At 54.8% G+C, this 25,624-nt stretch overlaps 3 protein-coding genes across 3 annotated transcripts; all 3 read right to left on the bottom strand.

Moving 5' to 3' along the window:
* Positions 1 to 3,871: 3,871 nt before the first annotated feature.
* On the bottom strand, positions 3,872 to 5,685 carry LOC145517894 (uncharacterized). The gene is made up of 3 exons (XM_081521222.1): positions 5,487 to 5,685; positions 4,775 to 5,087; positions 3,872 to 4,524 (listed from the first exon to the last, which is right to left on the bottom strand). Exons 1-3 carry the CDS (start codon positions 5,619 to 5,621, stop codon positions 3,896 to 3,898), a joined length of 1,077 nt encoding a protein of 358 aa, XP_081377348.1. The 5' UTR covers positions 5,622 to 5,685; the 3' UTR covers positions 3,872 to 3,895.
* A 5,826-nt stretch (positions 5,686 to 11,511) lies between these two features.
* Positions 11,512 to 13,312, bottom strand: LOC145517896 (uncharacterized). Its single transcript, XM_081521225.1, has 3 exons — positions 13,127 to 13,312; positions 12,415 to 12,727; positions 11,512 to 12,164 (listed from the first exon to the last, which is right to left on the bottom strand). The coding sequence occupies exons 1-3, from the start codon at positions 13,259 to 13,261 to the stop codon at positions 11,536 to 11,538; spliced, it is 1,077 nt and encodes a 358-aa protein (XP_081377351.1). The 5' UTR covers positions 13,262 to 13,312; the 3' UTR covers positions 11,512 to 11,535.
* Positions 13,313 to 19,152: 5,840 nt separating this feature from the next.
* LOC145518964 (uncharacterized) lies at positions 19,153 to 20,902 on the bottom strand. The gene is made up of 3 exons (XM_081524228.1): positions 20,768 to 20,902; positions 20,056 to 20,368; positions 19,153 to 19,805 (listed from the first exon to the last, which is right to left on the bottom strand). Exons 1-3 carry the CDS (start codon positions 20,900 to 20,902, stop codon positions 19,177 to 19,179), a joined length of 1,077 nt encoding a protein of 358 aa, XP_081380354.1. The 3' UTR covers positions 19,153 to 19,176.
* Positions 20,903 to 25,624: the final 4,722 nt, after the last annotated feature.

Genomic DNA, 25,624 nt, shown 5'->3' with positions numbered 1-25,624 from the left:
TTCTCTTTGCAGCGATTGGTGTGGGCTTGATCTTCCTTCTTCCATCTCTCGCCGTTTTGTGAGAACAGGTCCTTCCTTCCCTTCTGGGTTAGATGGACTCGTGGGTATCACTTCAGTGAATGGCATTGTCAGTGGGGGTGATAATTCCCTTCTCATTGGAAGACTTTGCTGTGAGTATTAGAAATGCAAGTGATTTCTCTTCCCCTTCCTCCCTGTCCATCTCTCAGAGCCACCGGGAAACAGAGGCCTCATCCAGGGTCACACAGGCCCGAGGGAGTGCAACTAGACTGTTGTTTCTTCAGGCCCTCTGTGCTGGACATCATCCGGGATACTCTGTGTGTGTCTTCCTCAGTCTGGTGTCCCTTCAGACCTTTCCCTAGTTTTCACAGGCTTGTTGTGTTGGTGTTCTTTGTCTGTTTGGAGACACATCCTTGAGAAGCTTTGTGTTTCCACTCATTCATCTCGCGATGTATGACCTGTCTTTTGCTTTTGTCATGAGGTCTTTCCCACAGTAGATATCTTTGATTTTGCAAAGTCCACTGTATTCTCTGGGTTGTTTTGTGGACTGCCTTTTAGTTTTGTGTGTGAAGACTCAAAGCACGTGTCCGGTTTCTGCTCATTGTTCTTCTAGATTTGTGACAAGTTTTCATGGAAACTTTGTCTAGGGATAACTGGAAGTGAACTCGGTGTAAGGTGTCAAGTCTCCATCTCCATTCATGTCATGCCCTGCAGTTTCCAATTCCCTGTTCCTGAGTGGTTTTGGAGACCTTGTGGGAAGTCTGGTTGCATCGGAGTTTGCGTTTCCACCTTGAGTAGATTCACACTGTTCTGCCCTCAGGGACACTGTCAAGGGGGAGTGAGGAGCAGCCTGCACTTCCAGCAGTGACCACACGGTGGGGCGAGTGCTGCTCTCCCCTCTGGGAGCCCCAGGCCACAGGCATCCCAGTGAGGAGCCAGCTTTGTGCTCAGCTGAAAGGAGTTAGTCTCTCAGGATCCTCTGAGCCCTTGCCTTTGGATCACCCAGGGTGGGCATTTACTGTGACAGAAAAAAATTGCCCTGAATTCCATGGACGGAAGAGCCTGGCTGTGTAGAGTTCGTGAGTTGCCGTGAATCAGACACAACTGAGGACACAAAAATTCAATAGACTAAAACCCTTTTTGGGGGTGGGGGAAGTGAAAGGGGGTGATGTGGGTTTTTTTGTCTTATATAATAGCCAAGGGAAATCTAGTTTAAACCTAAATTCACATAGATGGGAAAGGTATAGCTCTCCGTCACCCTATTAAAAAAAAAAAAAAACTACTTAAATTTTCTGAAAGTTTATTTAGTAGCTTCCTTGAGCAGTTCATTGTGAAGCTTTTTTTTTTTTTTTTTTCTGTCACATTGGCCTCATTAGAAAGTACGGTTTGCCTTTACTGGATAATTTCGTTCATTGGTTTGTTAGGGAATCTTGGTAATATTTGAGTTTCCTGGGGAGCATGGTCACATGACCTGGCCCTGGCCAATCGGTGCGTTCCACCTCCCTGGCCACTGTGATTGGCTCCGGACTGGGGCAGTGCCCAATCGGGGCCCAGGGTCGGGCCTCACGTTGGAAGCCAGGGGAAGACGAGCTCTCGTCCTGCTGGGGTAGGGGAAGGGGTGGGGCCGGGGGAGGTCAGGCTCCAGCAGTGGGAGGGGCTTGAGGTCCGCCTGCGGCAGTTGGTGACCTTCCTGCTCCCCTCAGGGCAGAGCCGCCGGCCTGAGAATGAGGGCACTGCTGAGCCCAGGGGCTGGGATGGCCCGTTGCTGCTGTGGTCCCAGAGCTCCACCCGAGACCTGAGGGAGGCCGTCTGCCCGTGAGTCCTCTCCCGCTTGTCTGTCAGCTTGTTTGAACCATGCTGGGTTTTCTGCCCAGCTGGCTAAGGGGAGTCCCTGGAAATGCAAGGGTGTGGGTTTTGGCAGACTTCAGGGAAGACATGCCAGATGAGCCTGGGAGACTCCCCCTTAATCTGGATTCAGGAGATATCTCTTCGGGCCAGCTAGTAATTGTAGGATAAGCCTAATGAGTCTTCACAGGATGAAGAGAGTAACGTGCCAAGGTAGCAATCGATGTCCTCATTCGAGAGGATGAAGCTGGTGCTCAGAGAAGGGGGGAACTTGGCCACAGCAAGGAGGTGTGCACCCAGACAGAAGCCCCAGATCCGGCCATTTGAGCTCAGGGAGGCCACTGGTGTGGCTTGTCCCTGTGGCAGGGGCCGAGGCACGCAGCCCACCCTGATTCCTGCGGGGGCCTGACTTGGGAAGTGCCATCTGGTAGCTTTGAGACTCACCAAACCAAATTGCACTGGAGAGAGGAAGGACACCTTCCTTCATCCACCCCCCACCCCCGCCGGATTCCCACATACCCTGACCCCTTTCTCTGGATTTCGGAGCCATTTCCCGAGTCCCGCTCATATGACCTCATTCGAAGTGCACTGTGGACGAGCTGCCATCTGCAGCTGCTACCACAGCAGCCAAGGGCTTTAGCTCCCGAGTACCTCCCTTCCTTTGGAACTTGGGGGCCCTCTACTCCCCACTTGCACGCCACAGACCTTTGCTGAGGATTGTGGGGACCCTCACTCAGTTTGCAGCACATTGTAGCCATCCCTGTCCTCTCAATACCTCCCTTGCAACTCAGCTTGTGAGCTCCTTTGGAGCAGCGTGGCCCACCTGGCTGCAACGGAAGAGACACAGCTGACAGTGAAACAACAGCTTAGATCTGACAGCCGGAAAGCTCTGTCAGAAGGGACCTCCCTCTTCACACCGTAGAGGCTGTAGGAGCCGCCAGGGTTTGGGAACCAGTGCTGGGGCCAAAAGGACTCCACAGCTGTTTTCCTTCCTGGGGAGGGTTCTGGCTCGAGTGGGAATGGCTCAAGTCTCCTAAGGTTCTGAAAGCCCACTGTGTGCAGATTCACGGTACACAGAGAGGAGAAGGTGGAGTCCTGCCCTGGAGGTGGGCACAGCTCACGGATGAGCCAGGCAGGCAGGCAGGCAGGCAGGGCATGAGAACACCTGAGCTGCCTTCATGAGTGAATGGTGTGGGGGCAGAGGAAGAGAAGCCGGTCTGCTCCCTCATGTGGTGCCCAGGGCAGGTTGTCCCCAGAGGAAACCCTTACGACGGTGAGGACTATCACTGCTGTTTCCCAAGGGGTTCCGTCGGTGCGTGTCTTCCCCGGAGCGGTCAGGCCGTCTCTAAAGTACACTGGCCATGGGCATTGCCTCTCCTTGGAACTTCCCATGTGTCTCTCGTTTTTATGGAACAGTGAATTTTCTAGAGGGGTTCTGGGCCACAAGGTTGCTGGGTCATTTTCTAGCCTTCTGTCGTGAAGAACGCTTTCCTGGGCGTTGGGGTGGTTTGTTGTTCCAGCTCCCTTTCTTGGCTTCTTTTGGGAGCTGGTGCACCAAGAGGAGCTCAGCCTCTGCCTTCTGGCTGAGATGTCACCCTTCAAACAGCAATGCCTGCCTTTAGATAATGATGGCATTTGCCAAAAGGGCTTCGTTTGGCACATGATATCTTGAAAGGGCGTACACCGTCCTTTCAGCTATCAAAGGCTACTTCAAAGGACATAAAAATGAGAACTCTCCAATGGAGTCTTACAGTAGGTGGAGAGTCCGAAAAAAACTCCTTCAGTCATTTCACTGAGAGGCATTGATTGGGGACACCAAGAATATAGGAAGGAATGCCGAAAGAAAAGATGAAATTGTGTTCAGGATCGGGGGGAGGGATGAACAGGGCGTGCTTGCCTTGAATCCAGGCTTTGTTGGCGGGTGGGGCATAAAGATGGAAGGGGTCTGCAACTACAAAGTGGTGATGGTAACACAGTATCACCAGAGTGACACAACAGTGTTCCCAAATTGCAACAATGATGAAAAAGTTTACTAATCCCAACTTAACCAACAGAAATACACGAAACCATACAAACAATAAAACATCACCAGAAAGGTGGAAACAAACCAAATGCAAAGCAGTTCAGGGGAAAGGAACTCCATGTCCCCTGGGGGCAGAACGAGTTGCCGGCGTCCACGGTGAGCAGACAGGGATGGAGGCTGCAGAGCCGACCGCTGCCCTGGACGTGGTGTTTCCGGCAAGGGCTCTGGGTCTCTGTCCAGAGCGGGGGCTCGTTCTTCCTGCAGGGGCGGGTGAGTCATCGTCGGCGTCTGGGTGTTGCGCGGGAGCCAGGGCAGGCTCTCCCTGCCGAGGCGGTGACTCCTCCTCTGCCTCGGGTTCTCCTGCCAAAGCCCGAGCAGGTACAGGTGCACGTGGAGGTGGAGGTTCTCGCTGAGGGGGTGGGACATCAGTGCCTGGAGCTGGGGGTCCTGCAGGCACGGAGATCCGATCTGCCCGGTGTGCTGGCCAGTACCCAGCTGGCCTGGTGTCTCTGCGAGGGCAAGTCTCGGTTCTCCACCTGCCCTCGGTGGATTCCTGGGTCCTGCACCTGGAGCCACCACCTCTGTAGGGACAGGTCTGGGAAGTGGAGCCTGGTTCCAGTTGGAGGCCAGTGCTAGAGCTGGGGGAGAAGCAAAGTTTACCCACAGGCCAGCCTTGGCATGTGCGTATCCCGGGACAGAAAGCTTCCAAGAGATTCCCAAAGAATACCCAGCGTCGGATGTCTTTTGGGACTGAAGTGTGCAAGATGGGGGTGGGGGTGTGAGGCCAGCGCTTGCTGCAGGCCCAGCAGCATCTTTCGGGGACTCGTCCCTGTGTAGCTCAGCACCCCCTCCCCACACACTCCCGTGCACCAGCCCCAGCGTCCTCACCTCTGTGCTCTGGCGTGCTGGGCTCCAGGTCCTCCTGCTGCCTCAGAGGCCGGGGTTCTCGGGACTCTGGGTCGGAGCCGGGTGTGCTGAGCTCCGTGGCAGCCTCAGACTGGGCCGCCGGGTGTATCCTGGGCGGTGTCTCGGCAGCAGGCCTTCCCCGCCTCCGCTTCGCCCCCGGTGGGGCTGATGCCTCCGTGGGCACGCTCACCTGGAGCCTGCACTGGGCCTCACGGGCGGGGGGGTGGTGCTCCGACCCCTCCCTCCAGGAGGTGGACGGGGTGTCCCCGTCCTCGGCCTCATCACGTGGGAAGCTCTGCAACGACAGTGACCGTCAGCCAGCCGTGCTGGGAGTTTTCCGAGCTGGGCCTGGCCAGTGGAGCCGCTGCTTCTGCCTGCTCGAACTTCTCTTCCCAGAAGGGTCAGAGACGTGTGTCTGCTCACATCCCCACCCGGGAGGAAAGAGACCCACCTGAGGGTGTGAGGTCAGCCTGGGCGGCCGGCGCTGCCCGCACTCTCCCCATCCCACCCAGCCTGCTCTCCCCTGGGGTGTGGACACAACTTGTCCGCAGGCTTCTGACCCCACATCCGCCTGGGCTTCCTTGAGGGAGACACACCCCGAGAAACCCGCATCCACACACACAGGCAAAGGACCCGGTGTTTCCGGGTGGCATGGGAGAGGTGGCCTGGCCCGGCCTGGGGCTCCCCGTGTTACCTTTCTGTTTCTCCGGGCAAAGGGCCAGAGGCCTCTCGGGGGTGCCCTGAGCCAACGTCGACAGGGTGCCCACGCACACTGCCTGTGAGCTCTCCTGCGGCCCCGGGCTCTGGGCAGGGGCAAACAGCAGAACATCCTGGCAGCAAGTGATCTGGCTGGGGGCTCCTCTCCGCTCTGGAGGCCTGGATACCCGGGTTGCGGGTTCTGTTGGGTTCTGTTGCCGGCAGGTGACATCATTTCCTGGGGTTCGTGCTGAGGTCCCTTCCCCAAAACTTCCCAAGGGAATCTCTGGGTTTCTGACTGCTCGACCACCCCCCTTAGGCCATGTGCAGGCACAGTGACAGCCACACAGCCCAGCCCACAGCCCTGGGGAGGCCTGGGTGCAGCCAGGGCCTGAGCTCCGAGGACCCCGCTGCTCTCAGACCAGGCTCCTTCTTCTCATAAGTGGTGTGGCCCTGGACAAGCATATGCCCCTCAGGGTTTCCCCAGTCTCTCCATCTGCAGAGTGGCGGTCATTCTCCCATCTGTTTCCTAGGTCTGGCGGCCTACGAGCAGCTCCATGCCTTTCCACCTGGGGCCGATATCACGTGGAGCTTGTGCGCTGAGACTTCAGAAAGAAAGACTCCATCCAGGGCTGACACAGCACAGAATGGGGCAGAACGAGGCCTGGATGCGCCGTGGAACCCAGGAAAAGGCACTCCCCCTCCTGACTGTTTTGAGACCCCGCATCCAAGTTGGAGCACCGAAAGGAAGACTCGAAGGTCTCCCTCTCTTATAGAAAAGAGTAGCCAACTTTCTGGTCCTCTGTTTGCATTGAGATTCTGTTCAAGTGTCCCAGCTCGGCTTCTGCGGGTGGCTGAGCTTCTAATGGATCCCTGGGTTCTTGTCTTTTCCTCTCCAAACCTTCCGTCCTTTTCCCCCTTCTGGGGTGGATGGGCGCTGTCATTGCTTCTACCTTCGAGACAGAGTGATGAAAAGTCTGGGCCATCGACTCCTTTCCTCTCTTTGGTTCCGTGTCTCTCTCTGGCTGTGTCCCTCTCTTTTCCTTTCTCGATTCAGTCTGTGTCTTCCTCTTTCTCTCTCGTGTGTGGATGGATGGATGCTAGGAATGCACATGTATATGATTAGATGAGGGTTATGTTTTAGGGATAGGTTAGAGGGAGAGAAAGGCTTTAGGTCGGAGTTGGTCATGGGGGAAGGGTCAAGGGTGGTGGTGGTGTTTCTTGGAATCTGAGTGCTGTGCATTCTTCGTCTCTTTCCATATGAACCCCTTCTCAGATACACCACTTGCAAGGAGTCTCTCATGTTCCGTTTCCTATCTTTTGCATTTGTGAATGCTTAGCTTCTCTGTTGTGAAGAGGTTCCATTGGATGGAAACCCATTGGTGTACTTCGTTTCCCTCTTTCCCTTACTTGAAGAGACCCATTTCTACCTCCGCCCAGCAAATGGCAAGGAGACTCTGATGTTAAGGAGCCTTTGACCTACGCTTCTTTCTAGCTATCTCATGACATCAGCCTTTAGGGTGAGGGTTTTCCCCGATATTGAGGTGGTGTGAGATCAAAACCAATAGCGTTCTTCAGATGTAGCTGTCTGGTTTTCCCATGGACATTGATTGAAGAGGCTTTCTTGTTCCCATTTGGATATTCTCCCCTTCTGTGTCAGAGACGAGTTGACCATGGATGCCGGGGTTTGTTTCTGGACCCTCAACTTTATTCCATCGATCTGGATCTGTGTGTGTTGTTGTATTCCCAATAGCATACTGTCCTGCTGCTGCCGCTGCGGCTAAGTCACTTCAGTCGTGTCTGACTCTGCGCGACCCCATGGCCTGCAGCCTACCAGGCTCCTCTGTCCAGGGCATTTTCCAGGCAAGAGTACTGGAGTGGGTCGCCATCGCCTTCTCCGATACTCTCCTGAGGATCCTAGTTTGCTCGTCTAATTTCCTTTCACACAACCTTGGATGTCCGTATCGGGGCTTTTTCGTCGGATTGTATTGACAATTTAGGCTCTTTTCTGTTTCCGTAACCCCTGTTGCAATTCTTTGTTCGGTGCGAAAATGCATTGGCATTTTGGGAGGAATACCATCGAAGCTGTGGATTGCCTTGTGGGGCTGTGACATCATTTTCCCAATAGGAATTCTTTCAAGCCCTGAGCACAGCTTCTCTTTGCAGCGATTGGTGTGGGCTTGATCTTCCTTCTTCCATCTCTCGCCGTTTTGTGAGAACAGGTCCTTCCTTCCCTTCTGGGTTAGATGGACTCGTGGGTATCACTTCAGTGAATGGCATTGTCAGTGGGGGTGACAATTCCCTTCTCATTGGAAGACTTTGCTGTGAGTATTAGAAATGCAAGTGATTTCTCTTCCCCTTCCTCCCTGTCCATCTCTCAGAGCCACCGGGAAACAGAGGCTTCATCCAGGGTCACACAGGCCCGAGGGAGTGCAACTAGACTGTTGTTTCTTCAGGCCCTCTGTGCTGGACATCATCCGGGATACTCTGTGTGTGTCTTCCTCAGTCTGGTGTCCCTTCAGACCTTTCCCTAGTTTTCACAGGCTTGTTGTGTTGGTGTTCTTTGTCTGTTTGGAGACACATCCTTGAGAAGCTTTGTGTTTCCACTCATTCATCTCGCGATGTATGACCTGTCTTTTGCTTTTGTCATGAGGTCTTTCCCACAGTAGATATCTTTGATTTTGCAAAGTCCACTGTATTCTCTGGGTTGTTTTGTGGACTGCCTTTTAGTTTTGTGTGTGAAGACTCAAAGCACGTGTCCGGTTTCTGCTCATTGTTCTTCTAGATTTGTGACAAGTTTTCATGGAAACTTTGTCTAGGGATAACTGGAAGTGAACTCGGTGTAAGGTGTCAAGTCTCCATCTCCATTCATGTCATGCCCTGCAGTTTCCAATTCCCTGTTCCTGAGTGGTTTTGGAGACCTTGTGGGAAGTCTGGTTGCATCGGAGTTTGCGTTTCCACCTTGAGTAGATTCACACTGTTCTGCCCTCAGGGACACTGTCAAGGGGGAGTGAGGAGCAGCCTGCACTTCCAGCAGTGACCACACGGTGGGGCGAGTGCTGCTCTCCCCTCTGGGAGCCCCAGGCCACAGGCATCCCAGTGAGGAGCCAGCTTTGTGCTCAGCTGAAAGGAGTTAGTCTCTCAGGATCCTCTGAGCCCTTGCCTTTGGATCACCCAGGGTGGGCATTTACTGTGACAGAAAAAAATTGCCCTGAATTCCATGGACGGAAGAGCCTGGCTGTGTAGAGTTCGTGAGTTGCCGTGAATCAGACACAACTGAGGACACAAAAATTCAATAGACTAAAACCCTTTTTGGGGGTGGGGGAAGTGAAAGGGGGTGATGTGGGTTTTTTTGTCTTATATAATAGCCAAGGGAAATCTAGTTTAAACCTAAATTCACATAGATGGGAAAGGTATAGCTCTCCGTCACCCTATTAAAAAAAAAAAAAACTACTTAAATTTTCTGAAAGTTTATTTAGTAGCTTCCTTGAGCAGTTCATTGTGAAGCTTTTTTTTTTTTTTTTTCTGTCACATTGGCCTCATTAGAAAGTACGGTTTGCCTTTACTGGATAATTTCGTTCATTGGTTTGTTAGGGAATCTTGGTAATATTTGAGTTTCCTGGGGAGCATGGTCACATGACCTGGCCCTGGCCAATCGGTGCGTTCCACCTCCCTGGCCACTGTGATTGGCTCCGGACTGGGGCAGTGCCCAATCGGGGCCCAGGGTCGGGCCTCACGTTGGAAGCCAGGGGAAGACGAGCTCTCGTCCTGCTGGGGTAGGGGAAGGGGTGGGGCCGGGGGAGGTCAGGCTCCAGCAGTGGGAGGGGCTTGAGGTCCGCCTGCGGCAGTTGGTGACCTTCCTGCTCCCCTCAGGGCAGAGCCGCCGGCCTGAGAATGAGGGCACTGCTGAGCCCAGGGGCTGGGATGGCCCGTTGCTGCTGTGGTCCCAGAGCTCCACCCGAGACCTGAGGGAGGCCGTCTGCCCGTGAGTCCTCTCCCGCTTGTCTGTCAGCTTGTTTGAACCATGCTGGGTTTTCTGCCCAGCTGGCTAAGGGGAGTCCCTGGAAATGCAAGGGTGTGGGTTTTGGCAGACTTCAGGGAAGACATGCCAGATGAGCCTGGGAGACTCCCCCTTAATCTGGATTCAGGAGATATCTCTTCGGGCCAGCTAGTAATTGTAGGATAAGCCTAATGAGTCTTCACAGGATGAAGAGAGTAACGTGCCAAGGTAGCAATCGATGTCCTCATTCGAGAGGATGAAGCTGGTGCTCAGAGAAGGGGGGAACTTGGCCACAGCAAGGAGGTGTGCACCCAGACAGAACCCCCAGATCCGGCCATTTGAGCTCAGGGAGGCCACTGGTGTGGCTTGTCCCTGTGGCAGGGGCCGAGGCACGCAGCCCACCCTGATTCCTGCGGGGGCCTGACTTGGGAAGTGCCATCTGGTAGCTTTGAGACTCACCAAACCAAATTGCACTGGAGAGAGGAAGGACACCTTCCTTCATCCACCCCCCACCCCCGCCGGATTCCCACATACCCTGACCCCTTTCTCTGGATTTCGGAGCCATTTCCCGAGTCCCGCTCATATGACCTCATTCGAAGTGCACTGTGGACGAGCTGCCATCTGCAGCTGCTACCACAGCAGCCAAGGGCTTTAGCTCCCGAGTACCTCCCTTCCTTTGGAACTTGGGGGCCCTCTACTCCCCACTTGCATGCCACAGACCTGTGCTGAGGATTGTGGGGACCCTCACTCAGTTTGCAGCACGTTGTAGCCATCCCTGTCCTCTCAATACCTCCCTTGCAACTCAGCTTGTGAGCTCCTTTGGAGCAGCGTGGCCCACCTGGCTGCAACGGAAGAGACACAGCTGACAGTGAAACAACAGCTTAGATCTGACAGCCGGAAAGCTCTGTCAGAAGGGACCTCCCTCTTCACACCGTAGAGGCTGTAGGAGCCGCCAGGGTTTGGGAACCAGTGCTGGGGCCAAAATGACTCCACAGCTGTTTTCCTTCCTGGGGAGGGTTCTGGCTCGAGTGGGAATGGCTCAAGTCTCCTAAGGTTCTGAAAGCCCACTGTGTGCAGATTCACGGTACACAGAGAGGAGAAGGTGGAGTCCTGCCCTGGAGGTGGGCACAGCTCACGGATGAGCCAGGCAGGCAGGCAGGCAGGCAGGGCATGAGAACACCTGAGCTGCCTTCATGAGTGAATGGTGTGGGGGCAGAGGAAGAGAAGCCGGTCTGCTCCCTCATGTGGTGCCCAGGGCAGGTTGTCCCCAGAGGAAACCCTTACGACGGTGAGGACTATCACTGCTGTTTCCCAAGGGGTTCCGTCGGTGCGTGTCTTCCCCGGAGCGGTCAGGCCGTCTCTAAAGTACACTGGCCATGGGCATTGCCTCTCCTTGGAACTTCCCATGTGTCTCTCGTTTTTATGGAACAGTGATTTTTCTAGAGGGGTTCTGGGCCACAAGGTTGCTGGGTCATTTTCTAGCCTTCTGTCGTGAAGAACGCTTTCCTGGGCGTTGGGGTGGTTTGTTGTTCCAGCTCCCTTTCTTGGCTTCTTTTGGGAGCTGGTGCACCAAGAGGAGCTCAGCCTCTGCCTTCTGGCTGAGATGTCACCCTTCAAACAGCAATGCCTGCCTGGAGATAATGATGGCATTTGCCAAAAGGGCTTCGTTTGGCACATGATATCTTGAAAGGGCGTACACCGTCCTTTCAGCTATCAAAGGCTACTTCAAAGGACATAAAAATGAGAACTCTCCAATGGAGTCTTACAGTAGGTGGAGAGTCCGAAAAAAACTCCTTCAGTCATTTCACTGAGAGGCATTGATTGGGGACACCAAGAATATAGGAAGGAATGCCGAAAGAAAAGATGAAATTGTGTTCAGGATCGGGGGGAGGGATGAACAGGGCGTGCTTGCCTTGAATCCAGGCTTTGTTGGCGGGTGGGGCATAAAGATGGAAGGGGTCTGCAACTACAAAGTGGTGATGGTAACACAGTATCACCAGAGTGACACAACAGTGTTCCCAAATTGCAACAATGATGAAAAAGTTTACTAATCCCAACTTAACCAACAGAAATACACGAAACCATACAAACAATAAAACATCACCAGAAAGGTGGAAACAAACCAAATGCAAAGCAGTTCAGGGGAAAGGAACTCCATGTCCCCTGGGGGCAGAACGAGTTGCCGGCGTCCACGGTGAGCAGACAGGGATGGAGGCTGCAGAGCCGACCGCTGCCCTGGACGTGGTGTTTCCGGCAAGGGCTCTGGGTCTCTGTCCAGAGCGGGGGCTCGTTCTTCCTGCAGGGGCGGGTGAGTCATCGTCGGCGTCTGGGTGTTGCGCGGGAGCCAGGGCAGGCTCTCCCTGCCGAGGCGGTGACTCCTCCTCTGCCTCGGGTTCTCCTGCCAAAGCCCGAGCAGGTACAGGTGCACGTGGAGGTGGAGGTTCTCGCTGAGGGGGTGGGACATCAGTGCCTGGAGCTGGGGGTCCTGCAGGCACGGAGATCCGATCTGCCCGGTGTGCTGGCCAGTACCCAGCTGGCCTGGTGTCTCTGCGAGGGCAAGTCTCGGTTCTCCACCTGCCCTCGGTGGATTCCTGGGTCCTGCACCTGGAGCCACCACCTCTGTAGGGACAGGTCTGGGAAGTGGAGCCTGGTTCCAGTTGGAGGCCAGTGCTAGAGCTGGGGGAGAAGCAAAGTTTACCCACAGGCCAGCCTTGGCATGTGCGTATCCCGGGACAGAAAGCTTCCAAGAGATTCCCAAAGAATACCCAGCGTCGGATGTCTTTTGGGACTGAAGTGTGCAAGATGGGGGTGGGGGTGTGAGGCCAGCGCTTGCTGCAGGCCCAGCAGCATCTTTCGGGGACTCGTCCCTGTGTAGCTCAGCACCCCCTCCCCACACACTCCCGTGCACCAGCCCCAGCGTCCTCACCTCTGTGCTCTGGCGTGCTGGGCTCCAGGTCCTCCTGCTGCCTCAGAGGCCGGGGTTCTCGGGACTCTGGGTCGGAGCCGGGTGTGCTGAGCTCCGTGGCAGCCTCAGACTGGGCCGCCGGGTGTATCCTGGGCGGTGTCTCGGCAGCAGGCCTTCCCCGCCTCCGCTTCGCCCCCGGTGGGGCTGATGCCTCCGTGGGCACGCTCACCTGGAGCCTGCACTGGGCCTCACGGGCGGGGGGGTGGTGCTCCGACCCCTCCCTCCAGGAGGTGGACGGGGTGTCCCCGTCCTCGGCCTCATCACGTGGGAAGCTCTGCAACGACAGTGACCGTCAGCCAGCCGTGCTGGGAGTTTTCCGAGCTGGGCCTGGCCAGTGGAGCCGCTGCTTCTGCCTGCTCGAACTTCTCTTCCCAGAAGGGTCAGAGACGTGTGTCTGCTCACATCCCCACCCGGGAGGCAAGAGACCCACCTGAGGGTGTGAGGTCAGCCTGGGCGGCCGGCGCTGCCCGCACTCTCCCCATCCCACCCAGCCTGCTCTCCCCTGGGGTGTGGACACAACTTGTCCGCAGGCTTCTGACCCCACATCCGCCTGGGCTTCCTTGAGGGAGACACACCCCGAGAAACCCGCATCCACACACACAGGCAAAGGACCCGGTGTTTCCGGGTGGCATGGGAGAGGTGGCCTGGCCCGGCCTGGGGCTCCCCGTGTTACCTTTCTGTTTCTCCGGGCAAAGGGCCAGAGGCCTCTCGGGGGTGCCCTGAGCCAACGTCGACAGGGTGCCCACGCACACTGCCTGTGAGCTCTCCTGCGGCCCCGGGCTCTGGGCAGGGGCAAACAGCAGAACATCCTGGCAGCAAGTGATCTGGCTGGGGGCTCCTCTCCGCTCTGGAGGCCTGGATACCCGGGTTGCGGGTTCTGTTGGGTTCTGTTGCCGGCAGGTGACATCATTTCCTGGGGTTCGTGCTGAGGTCCCTTCCCCAAAACTTCCCAAGGGAATCTCTGGGTTTCTGACTGCTCGACCACCCCCCTTAGGCCATGTGCAGGCACAGTGACAGCCACACAGCCCAGCCCACAGCCCTGGGGAGGCCTGGGTGCAGCCAGGGCCTGAGCTCCGAGGACCCCGCTGCTCTCAGACCAGGCTCCTTCTTCTCATAAGTGGTGTGGCCCTGGACAAGCATATGCCCCTCAGGGTTTCCCCAGTCTCTCCATCTGCAGAGAGGGGGTCATTCTCCCATCTGTTTCCTAGGTCTGGCGGCCTACGAGCAGCTCCATGCCTTTCCACCTGGGGCCGATATCACGTGGAGCTTGTGCGCTGAGACTTCAGAAAGAAAGACTCCATCCAGGGCTGACACAGCACAGAATGGGGCAGAACGAGGCCTGGATGCGCCGTGGAACCCAGGAAAAGGCACTCCCCCTCCTGACTGTTTTGAGACCCCGCATCCAAGTTGGAGCACCGAAAGGAAGACTCGAAGGTCTCCCTCTCTTATAGAAAAGAGTAGCCAACTTTCTGGTCCTCTGTTTGCATTGAGATTCTGTTCAAGTGTCCCAGCTCGGCTTCTGCGGGTGGCTGAGCTTCTAATGGATCCCTGGGTTCTTGTCTTTTCCTCTCCAAACCTTCCGTCCTTTTCCCCCTTCTGGGGTGGATGGGCGCTGTCATTGCTTCTACCTTCGAGACAGAGTGATGAAAAGTCTGGGCCATCGACTCCTTTCCTCTCTTTGGTTCCGTGTCTCTCTCTGGCTGTGTCCCTCTCTTTTCCTTTCTCGATTCAGTCTGTGTCTTCCTCTTTCTCTCTCGTGTGTGGATGGATGGATGCTAGGAATGCACATGTATATGATTAGATGAGGGTTATGTTTTAGGGATAGGTTAGAGGGAGAGAAAGGCTTTAGGTCGGAGTTGGTCATGGGGGAAGGGTCAAGGGTGGTGGTGGTGTTTCTTGGAATCTGAGTGCTGTGCATTCTTCGTCTCTTTCCATATGAACCCCTTCTCAGATACACCACTTGCAAGGAGTCTCTCATGTTCCGTTTCCTATCTTTTGCATTTGTGAATGCTTAGCTTCTCTGTTGTGAAGAGGTTCCATTGGATGGAAACCCATTGGTGTACTTCGTTTCCCTCTTTCCCTTACTTGAAGAGACCCATTTCTACCTCCGCCCAGCAAATGGCAAGGAGACTCTGATGTTAAGGAGCCTTTGACCTACGCTTCTTTCTAGCTATCTCATGACATCAGCCTTTAGGGTGAGGGTTTTCCCCGATATTGAGGTGGTGTGAGATCAAAACCAATAGCGTTCTTCAGATGTAGCTGTCTGGTTTTCCCATGGACATTGATTGAAGAGGCTTTCTTGTTCCCATTTGGATATTCTCCCCTTCTGTGTCAGAGACGAGTTGACCATGGATGCCGGGGTTTGTTTCTGGACCCTCAACTTTATTCCATCGATCTGGATCTGTGTGTGTTGTTGTATTCCCAATAGCATACTGTCCTGCTGCTGCCGCTGCGGCTAAGTCACTTCAGTCGTGTCTGACTCTGCGCGACCCCATGGCCTGCAGCCTACCAGGCTCCTCTGTCCAGGGCATTTTCCAGGCAAGAGTACTGGAGTGGGTCGCCATCGCCTTCTCCGATACTCTCCTGAGGATCCTAGTTTGCTCGTCTAATTTCCTTTCACACAACCTTGGATGTCCGTTTCGGGGCTTTTTCGTCGGATTGTATTGACAATTTAGGCTCTTTTCTGTTTCCGTAACCCCTGTTGCAATTCTTTGTTCGGTGCGAAAATGCATTGGCATTTTGGGAGGAATACCATCGAAGCTGTGGATTGCCTTGTGGGGCTGTGACATCATTTTCCCAATAGGAATTCTTTCAAGCCCTGAGCACAGCTTCTCTTTGCAGCGATTGGTGTGGGCTTGATCTTCCTTCTTCCATCTCTCGCCGTTTTGTGAGAACAGGTCCTTCCTTCCCTTCTGGGTTAGATGGACTCGTGGGTATCACTTCAGTGAATGGCATTGTCAGTGGGGGTGACAATTCCCTTCTCATTGGAAGACTTTGCTGTGAGTATTAGAAATGCAAGTGATTTCTCTTCCCCTTCCTCCCTGTCCATCTCTCAGAGCCACCGGGAAACAGAGGCTTCATCCAGGGTCACACAGGCCCGAGGGAGTGCAACTAGACTGTTGTTTCTTCAGGCCCTCTGTGCTGGACATCATCCGGGATACTCTGTGTGTGTCTTCCTCAGTCTGGTGTCCCTTCAGACCTTTCCCTAGTTTTCACAGGCTTGTCGTGTTGGTGTTCTTTGTCTGTTTGGAGACACATCCTTGAGAAGCTTTGTGTTTCCACTCATTCATCTCGCGATGTATGACCTGTCTTTTGCTTTTGTCATGAGGTCTTTCCCACAGTAGATATCTTTGATTTTGCAAAGTCCACTGTATTCTCTGGGTTGTTTTGTGGACTGCCTTTTAGTTTTGTGTGTGAAGACTCAAAGCACGTGTCCGGTTTCTGCTCATTGTTCTTCTAGATTTGTGACAAGTTTTCATGGAAACTTTGTCTAGGGATAACTGGAAGTGAACTCGGTGTAAGGTGTCAAGTCTCCATCTCCATTCATGTCATGCCCTGCAGTTTCCAATTCCCTGTTCCTGAGTGGTTTTGGAGACCTTGTGGGAAGTCTGGTTGCATCGGAGTTTGCGTTTCCACCTTGAGTAGATTCACACTGTTCTGCCCTCAGGGACACTGTCAAGGGGGAGTGAGGAGCAGCCTGCACTTCCAGCAGTGACCACACGGTGGGGCGAGTGCTGCTCTCCCCTCTGGGAGCCCCAGGCCACAGGCATCCCAGTGAGGAGCCAGCTTTGTGCTCAGCTGAAAGGAGTTAGTCTCTCAGGATCCTCTGAGCCCTTGCCTTTGGATCACCCAGGGTGGGCATTTACTGTGACAGAAAAAAATTGCCCTGAATTCCATGGACGGAAGAGCCTGGCTGTGTAGAGTTCGTGAGTTGCCGTGAATCAGACACAACTGAGGACACAAAAATTCAATAGACTAAAACCCTTTTTGGGGGTGGGGGAAGTGAAAGGGGGTGATGTGGGTTTTTTTGTCTTATATAATAGCCAAGGGAAATCTAGTTTAAACCTAAATTCACATAGATGGGAAAGGTATAGCTCTCCGTCACCCTATTAAAAAAAAAAAAAAACTACTTAAATTTTCTGAAAGTTTATTTAGTAGCTTCCTTGAGCAGTTCATTGTGAAGCTTTTTTTTTTTTTTTTTCTGTCACATTGGCCTCATTAGAAAGTACGGTTTGCCTTTACTGGATAATTTCGTTCATTGGTTTGTTAGGGAATCTTGGTAATATTTGAGTTTCCTGGGGAGCATGGTCACATGACCTGGCCCTGGCCAATCGGTGCGTTCCACCTCCCTGGCCACTGTGATTGGCTCCGGACTGGGGCAGTGCCCAATCGGGGCCCAGGGTCGGGCCTCACGTTGGAAGCCAGGGGAAGACGAGCTCTCGTCCTGCTGGGGTAGGGGAAGGGGTGGGGCCGGGGGAGGTCAGGCTCCAGCAGTGGGAGGGGCTTGAGGTCCGCCTGCGGCAGTTGGTGACCTTCCTGCTCCCCTCAGGGCAGAGCCGCCGGCCTGAGAATGAGGGCACTGCTGAGCCCAGGGGCTGGGATGGCCCGTTGCTGCTGTGGTCCCAGAGCTCCACCCGAGACCTGAGGGAGGCCGTCTGCCCGTGAGTCCTCTCCCGCTTGTCTGTCAGCTTGTTTGAACCATGCTGGGTTTTCTGCCCAGCTGGCTAAGGGGAGTCCCTGGAAATGCAAGGGTGTGGGTTTTGGCAGACTTCAGGGAAGACATGCCAGATGAGCCTGGGAGACTCCCCCTTAATCTGGATTCAGGAGATATCTCTTCGGGCCAGCTAGTAATTGTAGGATAAGCCTAATGAGTCTTCACAGGATGAAGAGAGTAACGTGCCAAGGTAGCAATCGATGTCCTCATTCGAGAGGATGAAGCTGGTGCTCAGAGAAGGGGGGAACTTGGCCACAGCAAGGAGGTGTGCACCCAGACAGAACCCCCAGATCCGGCCATTTGAGCTCAGGGAGGCCACTGGTGTGGCTTGTCCCTGTGGCAGGGGCCGAGGCACGCAGCCCACCCTGATTCCTGCGGGGGCCTGACTTGGGAAGTGCCATCTGGTAGCTTTGAGACTCACCAAACCAAATTGCACTGGAGAGAGGAAGGACACCTTCCTTCATCCACCCCCCACCCCCGCCGGATTCCCACATACCCTGACCCCTTTCTCTGGATTTCGGAGCCATTTCCCGAGTCCCGCTCATATGACCTCATTCGAAGTGCACTGTGGACGAGCTGCCATCTGCAGCTGCTACCACAGCAGCCAAGGGCTTTAGCTCCCGAGTACCTCCCTTCCTTTGGAACTTGGGGGCCCTCTACTCCCCACTTGCACGCCACAGACCTTTGCTGAGGATTGTGGGGACCCTCACTCAGTTTGCAGCACGTTGTAGCCATCCCTGTCCTCTCAATACCTCCCTTGCAACTCAGCTTGTGAGCTCCTTTGGAGCAGCGTGGCCCACCTGGCTGCAACGGAAGAGACACAGCTGACAGTGAAACAACAGCTTAGATCTGACAGCCGGAAAGCTCTGTCAGAAGGGACCTCCCTCTTCACACCGTAGAGGCTGTAGGAGCCGCCAGGGTTTGGGAACCAGTGCTGGGGCCAAAAGGACTCCACAGCTGTTTTCCTTCCTGGGGAGGGTTCTGGCTCGAGTGGGAATGGCTCAAGTCTCCTAAGGTTCTGAAAGCCCACTGTGTGCAGATTCACGGTACACAGAGAGGAGAAGGTGGAGTCCTGCCCTGGAGGTGGGCACAGCTCACGGATGAGCCAGGCAGGCAGGCAGGCAGGCAGGGCATGAGAACACCTGAGCTGCCTTCATGAGTGAATGGTGTGGGGGCAGAGGAAGAGAAGCCGGTCTGCTCCCTCATGTGGTGCCCAGGGCAGGTTGTCCCCAGAGGAAACCCTTACGACGGTGAGGACTATCACTGCTGTTTCCCAAGGGGTTCCGTAGGTGCGTGTCTTCCCCGGAGCGGTCAGGCCGTCTCTAAAGTACACTGGCCATGGGCATTGCCTCTCCTTGGAACTTCCCATGTGTCTCTCGTTTTTATGGAACAGTGATTTTTCTAGAGGGGTTCTGGGCCACAAGGTTGCTGGGTCATTTTCTAGCCTTCTGTCGTGAAGAACGCTTTCCTGGGCGTTGGGGTGGTTTGTTGTTCCAGCTCCCTTTCTTGGCTTCTTTTGGGAGCTGGTGCACCAAGAGGAGCTCAGCCTCTGCCTTCTGGCTGAGATGTCACCCTTCAAACAGCAATGCCTGCCTTTAGATAATGATGGCATTTGCCAAAAGGGCTTCGTTTGGCACATGATATCTTGAAAGGGCGTACACCGTCCTTTCAGCTATCAAAGGCTACTTCAAAGGACATAAAAATGAGAACTCTCCAATGGAGTCTTACAGTAGGTGGAGAGTCCGAAAAAAACTCCTTCAGTCATTTCACTGAGAGGCATTGATTGGGGACACCAAGAATATAGGAAGGAATGCCGAAAGAAAAGATGAAATTGTGTTCAGGATCGGGGGGAGGGATGAACAGGGCGTGCTTGCCTTGAATCCAGGCTTTGTTGGCGGGTGGGGCATAAAGATGGAAGGGGTCTGCAACTACAAAGTGGTGATGGTAACACAGTATCACCAGAGTGACACAACAGTGTTCCCAAATTGCAACAATGATGAAAAAGTTTACTAATCCCAACTTAACCAACAGAAATACACGAAACCATACAAACAATAAAACATCACCAGAAAGGTGGAAACAAACCAAATGCAAAGCAGTTCAGGGGAAAGGAACTCCATGTCCCCTGGGGGCAGAACGAGTTGCCGGCGTCCACGGTGAGCAGACAGGGATGGAGGCTGCAGAGCCGACCGCTGCCCTGGACGTGGTGTTTCCGGCAAGGGCTCTGAGTCTCTGTCCAGAGCGGGGGCTCGTTCTTCCTGCAGGGGCGGGTGAGTCATCGTCGGCGTCTGGGTGTTGCGCGGGAGCCAGGGCAGGCTCTCCCTGCCGAGGCGGTGACTCCTCCTCTGCCTCGGGTTCTCCTGCCAAAGCCCGAGCAGGTACAGGTGCACGTGGAGGTGGAGGTTCTCGCTGAGGGGGTGGGACATCAGTGCCTGGAGCTGGGGGTCCTGCAGGCACGGAGATCCGATCTGCCCGGTGTGCTGGCCAGTACCCAGCTGGCCTGGTGTCTCTGCGAGGGCAAGTCTCGGTTCTCCACCTGCCCTCGGTGGATTCCTGGGTCCTGCACCTGGAGCCACCACCTCTGTAGGGACAGGTCTGGGAAGTGGAGCCTGGTTCCAGTTGGAGGCCAGTGCTAGAGCTGGGGGAGAAGCAAAGTTTACCCACAGGCCAGCCTTGGCATGTGCGTATCCCGGGACAGAAAGCTTCCAAGAGATTCCCAAAGAATACCCAGCGTCGGATGTCTTTTGGGACTGAAGTGTGCAAGATGGGGGTGGGGGTGTGAGGCCAGCGCTTGCTGCAGGCCCAGCAGCATCTTTCGGGGACTCGTCCCTGTGTAGCTCAGCACCCCCTCCCCACACACTCCCGTGCACCAGCCCCAGCGTCCTCACCTCTGTGCTCTGGCGTGCTGGGCTCCAGGTCCTCCTGCTGCCTCAGAGGCCGGGGTTCTCGGGACTCTGGGTCGGAGCCGGGTGTGCTGAGCTCCGTGGCAGCCTCAGACTGGGCCGCCGGGTGTATCCTGGGCGGTGTCTCGGCAGCAGGCCTTCCCCGCCTCCGCTTCGCCCCCGGTGGGGCTGATGCCTCCGTGGGCACGCTCACCTGGAGCCTGCACTGGGCCTCACGGGCGGGGGGGTGGTGCTCCGACCCCTCCCTCCAGGAGGTGGACGGGGTGTCCCCGTCCTCGGCCTCATCACGTGGGAAGCTCTGCAACGACAGTGACCGTCAGCCAGCCGTGCTGGGAGTTTTCCGAGCTGGGCCTGGCCAGTGGAGCCGCTGCTTCTGCCTGCTCGAACTTCTCTTCCCAGAAGGGTCAGAGACGTGTGTCTGCTCACATCCCCACCCGGGAGGCAAGAGACCCACCTGAGGGTGTGAGGTCAGCCTGGGCGGCCGGCGCTGCCCGCACTCTCCCCATCCCACCCAGCCTGCTCTCCCCTGGGGTGTGGACACAACTTGTCCGCAGGCTTCTGACCCCACATCCGCCTGGGCTTCCTTGAGGGAGACACACCCCGAGAAACCCGCATCCACACACACAGGCAAAGGACCCGGTGTTTCCGGGTGGCATGGGAGAGGTGGCCTGGCCCGGCCTGGGGCTCCCCGTGTTACCTTTCTGTTTCTCCGGGCAAAGGGCCAGAGGCCTCTCGGGGGTGCCCTGAGCCAACGTCGACAGGGTGCCCACGCACACTGCCTGTGAGCTCTCCTGCGGCCCCGGGCTCTGGGCAGGGGCAAACAGCAGAACATCCTGGCAGCAAGTGATCTGGCTGGGGGCTCCTCTCCGCTCTGGAGGCCTGGATACCCGGGTTGCGGGTTCTGTTGGGTTCTGTTGCCGGCAGGTGACATCATTTCCTGGGGTTCGTGCTGAGGTCCCTTCCCCAAAACTTCCCAAGGGAATCTCTGGGTTTCTGACTGCTCGACCACCCCCCTTAGGCCATGTGCAGGCACAGTGACAGCCACACAGCCCAGCCCACAGCCCTGGGGAGGCCTGGGTGCAGCCAGGGCCTGAGCTCCGAGGACCCCGCTGCTCTCAGACCAGGCTCCTTCTTCTCATAAGTGGTGTGGCCCTGGACAAGCATATGCCCCTCAGGGTTTCCCCAGTCTCTCCATCTGCAGAGAGGGGGTCATTCTCCCATCTGTTTCCTAGGTCTGGCGGCCTACGAGCAGCTCCATGCCTTTCCACCTGGGGCCGATATCACGTGGAGCTTGTGCGCTGAGACTTCAGAAAGAAAGACTCCATCCAGGGCTGACACAGCACAGAATGGGGCAGAACGAGGCCTGGATGCGCCGTGGAACCCAGGAAAAGGCACTCCCCCTCCTGACTGTTTTGAGACCCCGCATCCAAGTTGGAGCACCGAAAGGAAGACTCGAAGGTCTCCCTCTCTTATAGAAAAGAGTAGCCAACTTTCTGGTCCTCTGTTTGCATTGAGATTCTGTTCAAGTGTCCCAGCTCGGCTTCTGCGGGTGGCTGAGCTTCTAATGGATCCCTGGGTTCTTGTCTTTTCCTCTCCAAACCTTCCGTCCTTTTCCCCCTTCTGGGGTGGATGGGCGCTGTCATTGCTTCTACCTTCGAGACAGAGTGATGAAAAGTCTGGGCCATCGACTCCTTTCCTCTCTTTGGTTCCGTGTCTCTCTCTGGCTGTGTCCCTCTCTTTTCCTTTCTCGATTCAGTCTGTGTCTTCCTCTTTCTCTCTCGTGTGTGGATGGATGGATGCTAGGAATGCACATGTATATGATTAGATGAGGGTTATGTTTTAGGGATAGGTTAGAGGGAGAGAAAGGCTTTAGGTCGGAGTTGGTCATGGGGGAAGGGTCAAGGGTGGTGGTGGTGTTTCTTGGAATCTGAGTGCTGTGCATTCTTCGTCTCTTTCCATATGAACCCCTTCTCAGATACACCACTTGCAAGGAGTCTCTCATGTTCCGTTTCCTATCTTTTGCATTTGTGAATGCTTAGCTTCTCTGTTGTGAAGAGGTTCCATTGGATGGAAACCCATTGGTGTACTTCGTTTCCCTCTTTCCCTTACTTGAAGAGACCCATTTCTACCTCCGCCCAGCAAATGGCAAGGAGACTCTGATGTTAAGGAGCCTTTGACCTACGCTTCTTTCTAGCTATCTCATGACATCAGCCTTTAGGGTGAGGGTTTTCCCCGATATTGAGGTGGTGTGAGATCAAAACCAATAGCGTTCTTCAGATGTAGCTGTCTGGTTTTCCCATGGACATTGATTGAAGAGGCTTTCTTGTTCCCATTTGGATATTCTCCCCTTCTGTGTCAGAGACGAGTTGACCATGGATGCCGGGGTTTGTTTCTGGACCCTCAACTTTATTCCATCGATCTGGATCTGTGTGTGTTGTTGTATTCCCAATAGCATACTGTCCTGCTGCTGCCGCTGCGGCTAAGTCACTTCAGTCGTGTCTGACTCTGCGCGACCCCATGGCCTGCAGCCTACCAGGCTCCTCTGTCCAGGGCATTTTCCAGGCAAGAGTACTGGAGTGGGTCGCCATCGCCTTCTCCGATACTCTCCTGAGGATCCTAGTTTGCTCGTCTAATTTCCTTTCACACAACCTTGGATGTCCGTATCGGGGCTTTTTCGTCGGATTGTATTGACAATTTAGGCTCTTTTCTGTTTCCGTAACCCCTGTTGCAATTCTTTGTTCGGTGCGAAAATGCATTGGCATTTTGGGAGGAATACCATCGAAGCTGTGGATTGCCTTGTGGGGCTGTGACATCATTTTCCCAATAGGAATTCTTTCAAGCCCTGAGCACAGCTTCTCTTTGCAGCGATTGGTGTGGGCTTGATCTTCCTTCTTCCATCTCTCGCCGTTTTGTGAGAACAGGTCCTTCCTTCCCTTCTGGGTTAGATGGACTCGTGGGTATCACTTCAGTGAATGGCATTGTCAGTGGGGGTGACAATTCCCTTCTCATTGGAAGACTTTGCTGTGAGTATTAGAAATGCAAGTGATTTCTCTTCCCCTTCCTCCCTGTCCATCTCTCAGAGCCACCGGGAAACAGAGGCTTCATCCAGGGTCACACAGGCCCGAGGGAGTGCAACTAGACTGTTGTTTCTTCAGGCCCTCTGTGCTGGACATCATCCGGGATACTCTGTGTGTGTCTTCCTCAGTCTGGTGTCCCTTCAGACCTTTCCCTAGTTTTCACAGGCTTGTTGTGTTGGTGTTCTTTGTCTGTTTGGAGACACATCCTTGAGAAGCTTTGTGTTTCCACTCATTCATCTCGCGATGTATGACCTGTCCTTTGCTTTTGTCATGAGGTCTTTCCCACAGTAGATATCTTTGATTTTGCAAAGTCCACTGTATTCTCTGGGTTGTTTTGTGGACTGCCTTTTAGTTTTGTGTGTGAAGACTCAAAGCACGTGTCCGGTTTCTGCTCATTGTTCTTCTAGATTTGTGACAAGTTTTCATGGAAACTTTGTCTAGGGATAACTGGAAGTGAACTCGGTGTAAGGTGTCAAGTCTCCATCTCCATTCATGTCATGCCCTGCAGTTTCCAATTCCCTGTTCCTGAGTGGTTTTGGAGACCTTGTGGGAAGTCTGGTTGCATCGGAGTTTGCGTTTCCACCTTGAGTAGATTCACACTGTTCTGCCCTCAGGGACACTGTCAAGGGGGAGTGAGGAGCAGCCTGCACTTCCAGCAGTGACCACACGGTGGGGCGAGTGCTGCTCTCCCCTCTGGGAGCCCCAGGCCACAGGCATCCCAGTGAGGAGCCAGCTTTGTGCTCAGCTGAAAGGAGTTAGTCTCTCAGGATCCTCTGAGCCCTTGCCTTTGGATCACCCAGGGTGGGCATTTACTGTGACAGAAAAAAATTGCCCTGAATTCCATGGACGGAAGAGCCTGGCTGTGTAGAGTTCGTGAGTTGCCGTGAATCAGACACAACTGAGGACACAAAAATTCAATAGACTAAAACCCTTTTTGGGGGTGGGGGAAGTGAAAGGGGGTGATGTGGGTTTTTTTGTCTTATATAATAGCCAAGGGAAATCTAGTTTAAACCTAAATTCACATAGATGGGAAAGGTATAGCTCTCCGTCACCCTATTAAAAAAAAAAAAAAAACTACTTAAATTTTCTGAAAGTTTATTTAGTAGCTTCCTTGAGCAGTTCATTGTGAAGCTTTTTTTTTTTTTTCTGTCACATTGGCCTCATTAAAAAGTACGGTTTGCCTTTACTGGATAATTTCGTTCATTGGTTTGTTAGGGAATCTTGGTAATATTTGAGTTTCCTGGGGAGCATGGTCACATGACCTGGCCCTGGCCAATCGGTGCGTTCCACCTCCCTGGCCACTGTGATTGGCTCCGGACTGGGGCAGTGCCCAATCGGGGCCCAGGGTCGGGCCTCACGTTGGAAGCCAGGGGAAGACGAGCTCTCGTCCTGCTGGGGTAGGGGAAGGGGTGGGGCCGGGGGAGGTCAGGCTCCAGCAGTGGGAGGGGCTTGAGGTCCGCCTGCGGCAGTTGGTGACCTTCCTGCTCCCCTCAGGGCAGAGCCGCCGGCCTGAGAATGAGGGCACTGCTGAGCCCAGGGGCTGGGATGGCCCGTTGCTGCTGTGGTCCCAGAGCTCCACCCGAGACCTGAGGGAGGCCGTCTGCCCGTGAGTCCTCTCCCGCTTGTCTGTCAGCTTGTTTGAACCATGCTGGGTTTTCTGCCCAGCTGGCTAAGGGGAGTCCCTGGAAATGCAAGGGTGTGGGTTTTGGCAGACTTCAGGGAAGACATGCCAGATGAGCCTGGGAGACTCCCCCTTAATCTGGATTCAGGAGATATCTCTTCGGGCCAGCTAGTAATTGTAGGATAAGCCTAATGAGTCTTCACAGGATGAAGAGAGTAACGTGCCAAGGTAGCAATCGATGTCCTCATTCGAGAGGATGAAGCTGGTGCTCAGAGAAGGGGGGAACTTGGCCACAGCAAGGAGGTGTGCACCCAGACAGAACCCCCAGATCCGGCCATTTGAGCTCAGGGAGGCCACTGGTGTGGCTTGTCCCTGTGGCAGGGGCCGAGGCACGCAGCCCACCCTGATTCCTGCGGGGGCCTGACTTGGGAAGTGCCATCTGGTAGCTTTGAGACTCACCAAACCAAATTGCACTGGAGAGAGGAAGGACACCTTCCTTCATCCACCCCCCACCCCCGCCGGATTCCCACATACCCTGACCCCTTTCTCTGGATTTCGGAGCCATTTCCCGAGTCCCGCTCATATGACCTCATTCGAAGTGCACTGTGGACGAGCTGCCATCTGCAGCTGCTACCACAGCAGCCAAGGGCTTTAGCTCCCGAGTACCTCCCTTCCTTTGGAACTTGGGGGCCCTCTACTCCCCACTTGCACGCCACAGACCTTTGCTGAGGATTGTGGGGACCCTCACTCAGTTTGCAGCACGTTGTAGCCATCCCTGTCCTCTCAATACCTCCCTTGCAACTCAGCTTGTGAGCTCCTTTGGAGCAGCGTGGCCCACCTGGCTGCAACGGAAGAG

The sequence above is a fragment of the Giraffa tippelskirchi genome, chromosome 8 (genome assembly GCF_054371585.1).
Source record: "Giraffa tippelskirchi isolate mGirTip1 chromosome 8, T2T-mGirTip1v1.2.pri, whole genome shotgun sequence".
Taxonomy (NCBI): domain Eukaryota; kingdom Metazoa; phylum Chordata; class Mammalia; order Artiodactyla; family Giraffidae; genus Giraffa; species Giraffa tippelskirchi.
This window is presented reverse-complemented; position numbering and strand designations above follow the sequence as displayed.